Genomic DNA, 6,000 nt, shown 5'->3' on the forward strand with positions numbered 1-6,000 from the left:
CACAGAAAACAGAATATTACACCTCTTTTCTCCCATCTGCACTGTTCCAATTAATTTGCAATTTCAATTTAAAATGGTGTTTCTAAACAAAGCACTATATGTCTTGGGCTAATATATGTACACACACATATCTGTACACACATACATATATGTACCCTAAAAAATCATCTATTCTATTAAGCATATTAAGCATTATCTTAGAAATTTTCCCAAGAAGCAGTAGAATCATGAAGGTGGAAGGGATGTTTTGGACTGAAATGTCATTTTTAAATTATCTTTTTTAGCTTAGTGTTCTCTCCACTGGGCTTTCTTATTGTGGAATATGTAAATATGTAATATGTAAAGGAAAACAACATTAAAAGACTTCAGAATTCAATATAGTGATCACAATCATAATTTCAGAGGATTGCCAATGAAGCCTGCCTCCTGCCACTCTTATGAGATGTTAGAATATGTGGAGAATCTTCCTACAATGCAAATGTGTTCGTAGGCCCCACCTTACCTCTCATTCAATAAACTTCCCTATTACATTCAAGATCAAATCAGATCTTTCAAAGTCCTTCAGAGCCTGGCCCCTTCCTGTCTTTCAGTTTTCTTATACCTTCCTCCCTTCCATAGACTCTGCTGTCCAATGACATTGGCCTCCTTCCTATTCCTCAAACACAGCACTCCACTGGACTTTCTGGCTATCTTCACCTCTTCCTTCTCCTGGCTTCCTTCAAGTCTCAAATAAGGTCCTACCTTCTGCAAAAAGTTTTCCTCCATCTTCCTTAATTTTAGTTTCCTATAGATTTTTTTATCCAAAAAAAAAATTTTTTTTGCTGAGTCTCTTAAAAATTTGGTGCTTTTTGGTGCTCTTTTCCCTTGCTCATACTTGAAAAGGCCATAAAGATCTACATCTTTATCTACAGCTTCAGTATTTGTCGCAGCATGTTGAAAATTCTAACTTCAAAGGGAATCTAATTTAAGTTGCTCTTAGAGTAAAAAACAAAGAAGAAAAATCCCCTGATTATTCCCCTGAAATTTCTGTGCTGAGCCCATGCTCCCAAATTGAGTGTGTGACTCAAGCTCACCTGGCCCCCTGTCAGTTCAGTCTCAATCATAATTCACTTTGCTCCTTGGCACCTATGATCAAATCAAATCTACCATCGATCCTGAAAGGGATTTGCTTCTCTGTCGCCCCAGTCACCATCTTTCCTCACCAATGCTCCTCCTTGGCCATTACTCTCCTATGTGTGTTGTTTCCACCTAATAAAATGTAAGCTCCATGAGGGCAGAACTGTTTTTGCTTTTTATTTCTATCCCTGATGCTTAGCACAGTGCTTGGCACATAGTATACACTTAACACTTTTTCCTCCCATTCATTCAATATAAAAACAAAACAGTAAAATATTCTCAAAGACACATCTCTACTTGCTGGATAAATGAAATGTTTACACTGCAGATGATCTCATATTCTATTAAATGTTCACTACCTTGTGTTTAACACCTTGGTGTTCACCCTTAATATCCCTTTCTCCCTCCTCTCTCATATTAAAGCTGTCACCAATTTAGGATGTTTCTGTCTTTGTAATATCTCTCACAACTGTCCCCTCTTCTCTTTCCATCACCCCACAGCAGATTATCATTACGGCTTGCCTGGACTACTGCAATAGATCATCCATCCCACCTTCACTTTCTTGCTCACTCCAAGCACTCTTCCTACCTCTGCCACAATCAACTTTCTTATGTCTCCAAATTCTTTAGTGGTTCTTTTATGTATTCTATTATTTTTTATTTATTAACATTTCAAACTTCTGTGCCTACATCCAAGGACTGCCAGTCTGGTTCTACCCTGCCACCCCAGCTTTATTTTGTACTCTTCTATATTCTATACTGCATCCCAATATGTCCTATACCTTCTACTTCTGTACTTTGGTTCACACCTTTTACTATCCTTGAGATGATCTCCCTTCTCTGCTTCTTACCAACCCTTTAAAGTGCAATTTAAATATCGTCCACAACATAAAGCCTTCTCAAATCTCCAATGCTTTCCCAACAAGCACTAGAATAAAAACACAAAGAAACAATGCCTACTCACAAGACTGGCATGACTAGGGGCAGCTAGGTGGCTGCGTGAATGGGGTACTGGACCTGGAGTCCTGAACCTGAGTCCAGTCTGGTCTCAGACACTTACTGCTGTTCGACCCTGAGCAAGTCATCTAACCTCTGCCTCTGTTGCCTCATCTGTAAAATGGGGATAATAATAGCCCCTATCGCCCCACTTGGTAGGGAGTATCAATTGAGATAATCTTTGTAAAACACTTTGGGACCCTTAAAGCAGCTACTATTAGAATAATTGAGGGAGACACCATGTACATATGATTACATGTGTGTGTATATATATATGTACATATATATACAATCAGTCAACAACATTTAGTAAGTGCTTACTATATGCCAGGTACTGTGCTAGGCCCTAAGAATACCAAAAAAAATTAAAAAGGAAAACAGTCCTTTCCCTCAAGGAGCTCACATTCTAATGGAAAAGACAACATGAAAACTATGTCCATACAAGATTTTTTCAAAGAACATATAATAAACAAATAAGCATAGAGAGAGACAGACAGACAGAGAGACAGTGAGAGACAGAGACAGAGAAAGGATAAATCGGAGCTAATCTCAGAGGGAAGCACTAGCAGCAGACAAGAAGGTGAGACTGCAGCTGGGTCTAAAAGAAAGCCTGGAATCCAAGAGGCAATCCATCAAGCAATCAGTGGCAAACATTGAAATGCGAGGGAGTTAGGAAAGGCGGTGGGGTGGAGCAGCTAGATGGCACAATGAATAAGTGCCAGGCTGGAGTCAGGTTCTGAGTTCGAGTGTGGCCTCAGACACCTATTGCCTTGGTCACCCTGGGCAAGTCACTTCACCCTGTTTGTCTCAGTTCCTTACCTGTGAAATGAGCTGGAGAAGGAAAGAGCAAACCCCTCCAGTATCTTTGCCTAGAAAAAGCCAAAAGGAGTCTCAAAGAGTCAGACCTGACGGAAACGACTCAACGCCGACAGTGAGGAAGGAAGAGCGCTAGCACTGAGGAGAATGGTTAAAAGCTTCATTTGAGCCTTAGGTATATCTTGAAGAGAAAAAGGAATTCGATGAGGCAGAGTGGGGAGCGTCTTTCAACCAGCACCGAGATTCAGGCGTGGGAAGGTGGGATTTCACATCTGAGGAAGAGAGAAGACAGTCCAACTGCACTGTAAAGTGCGCAAAGGGGAATCGGATAGAACAAAGCTGAAGAAGTAGGTTGGGGCCAGGTTGTGGAAAGGCTTTAACAGTCATATTTAGGAATTTCTCTTTTAACCTAAACAGAATAGGAAGCCCCTGGAATTAAAAGGCAGGGTGGCCTGATCAGATCTGCTTTCAAGGAAATGATTTAGGCAGCCACAGTCCCTCCTTCGGGCCTCCTCAGGCCCCATTCCTCCGTCTGGGAGCTTTCTTCTTCCCCAATGCAGCGGCTCACCCTGGGAGTTCCCTCCTGCCCTGAAGCCCCTCGCCCTGGTTTTTGAGGACAGCGCCCAGACCAGCCATGCTCACCCCTTCATTCCTCTCTGGGCACTGCTCCAAGGCCCAGACCTTCTTTTCCCACCATACCTCCTGTGAGCAGCTCCTCCTCCCAACCTTCTTGCATCTTCCTTTTATCTGGTTTTTTCCCCTTTAGAAAATGGCAGTTCCAAGATACATGTATAACCCAGTGGAACTGCTTGTCGGCTTGGGGAGGGTGGGATTATGATTCATGTAACAATGGAAAAATATTCTAAATAAATGTTTTTTAATGGCAGTTCCAAGGGTCAGGAACTTTCTTTTTTCCTGTTTTTGTAGCCCAGGCACTTAGTACAAGGCCTGGCACATAGCAGAAGCTTTAGAATGTCAGGGTAAAGATGCAGGACAAAGAAGGCATCCCTTGGACCAGCAGAGACTGATCTTTGCCAGCTGGAAGATGGTCATACCCTGTCTGACTACAACATCCAGAAAGAAGCCATCCTGCACTTGGTCCTGTGCTTGAGGGGAGATGTCTAAATTCCCTCAGGATTCTTTCAAGCTTTTGAGTCATTTCACTGTACTTTTCTTTCAATAAAGTTGTTGCATTCCAAAAAATAAAAATGTACTGAAGTAACTTGACAACTTGTGGAGGATGGCTGGAGTGGAGAGAGACTTGGAGAAGAGAAACCCATCAGGAGGCCATCACAAAGGAGCCGTGATGAGGGCCTGAACCAAGATGGTAGCTGCATTTGCACGGGCTGGGCTGGTCACTGCTCCGTGGCTGGGAGAGTGAGGAGCTGAGAGCCTGAAGTCGGGATGTTTGGGATGTTCGCAAGGACGGCGGGTTTGGGGGGAAACACGAAGTTCTGCTTTAGACAGGCCGAGTTAGAAGTGTCTCTAGGCTGAGCAGGCTGAAATACTCACGAGGCCGTGGGAGGCGGAGGAGCGAAGTTCAGGGGAGAGTCTGGGACTAGATATCTAGATGTGGGAATCATCTGCACTGCAAAGATTAGTCAGCACACAGGAGCCCATCCAAGAGAGAGGACAGAGCCTGGAGCATGCATGACATGCGGGGGATGAGGCAGCAAAGGGCACCGAGGAGGAGCGGAGACACAGGCTGGACAAACAGGAGCCGTGACAGGAAACCCAGAAAGGAAAGAGACTCCAAGAGGAGATGTTCCACATCAACAATTGTAATCTACTCCTATTCTTGTGGTTTGAATTTATTTTTAACAGAATAAAATCCCTAGTAAACAATATCATCATGATGCCTGGAATGTACCTTACAAGTCAACTTGGGGACAGCAAGGTGGCTCAGTGGATGGAAAGCCAGGCCTAGAGATGGGAAGTCCTGGGTTCAAATGTGGCCTCAGGCACTTCCTAGCTGGGTGACCCTAGGCAAGTCACTTACCCCTTACCCCTCCTCCCACTGCCTAGCCCTTATTGCTCTCCTCCCATGGAACCAATAAATAGTAATGATTCTAAGACCAAAGGTGAGCTGGGGGGGGGGGGGGGGGGTCCTTGTTTTATAGATGATTAGACCGTCCTCAAAATAGTAGCCTATTTACTTGCTGAATATAAAAAAAGCAATGTTTATAGCTCAGGTGAAAGATGTTATAATTTCCTTCCTGCAAGAAGCTCCAGAACAGGAATGACATTTCAACTGATCACACTAAGAAATTACCTAATTTCAAATATAAATTAAAATGTTGTATAAACATACCTTGAAAATTCTATAGATACCACACTGCGTTGTCAGCAATAATTGCCTGGAATAAGTGACCTTTGCACATTATGCAAATAATGGACACGTATGAATATTTTTCTACATTAATTAGAGATGAGCCAAAAAAAAAAATTGGGGGGGGGGGCGGGTAGAGTCTTGCTAATGATTAAAAATTTAAACTTACCTTGTGAAAATTCCTCCCTGAAAACAATGAATGAGAAGACTGCAACTGGGTCCTTTCTGACCTGTTTTCTGAAAATCTTCCTTGTACCACATGAAACTAAAACACTGGACTATGCCTGCTGCAATAAGTGTAAAGCTCATTGTTAAAATGCCAAAAATATGCTGTCCTTTGCAGAAAAATTTCACAGACACCCAGATATCCGCTATTAAATCGAATATATAGATTAGAATGCCAAGAACTAACATCAGAAAATTCCATTTTGTAAATCGCATGATGAGACAAAAACTATATAGTTCTTGGCTGCCTGCTTCCTATTATCTCATATTAATGCATTCTCCACTATAGAACTAATTTTTAACTTCTATTGATTCAAAGCTTCTCATAAGAAAGTGAATAAAACTAGAAAACTGAATCTAAAGTGACTTTAACTGCAATAATTTTTTCTAAAGAACTGATGTTATAACACTAGATGTGAAAGTGGAGCATTCAATTGTTTCAAAATAAACAAAATATTCTTCCTTTGTCCCAAATAATGGCACCTAAAGAATAAAAGAAGAGAAAGCTCATGAGAATC

At 42.0% G+C, this 6,000-nt stretch overlaps 1 protein-coding gene across 2 annotated transcripts in view; it reads right to left on the reverse strand.

The window, feature by feature from the left end:
- Positions 1-5,698, reverse strand: part of XKR9 (XK related 9) — a 28,194-nt gene extending 22,496 nt beyond the window's left edge. For both annotated transcript variants that reach the window (XM_044657970.1, XM_044657969.1), the window contains exon 1: positions 5,427-5,698. In XM_044657970.1, coding sequence (XP_044513905.1) covers positions 5,427-5,698 — 272 coding nt within the window. The remainder of the gene's footprint in view (positions 1-5,426) is intronic.
- Between the last annotated feature and the right edge of the window lie 302 nt (positions 5,699-6,000).

The sequence above is a fragment of the Gracilinanus agilis genome, chromosome 1 (assembly GCF_016433145.1).
Source record: "Gracilinanus agilis isolate LMUSP501 chromosome 1, AgileGrace, whole genome shotgun sequence".
Classification (NCBI taxonomy): domain Eukaryota; kingdom Metazoa; phylum Chordata; class Mammalia; order Didelphimorphia; family Didelphidae; genus Gracilinanus; species Gracilinanus agilis.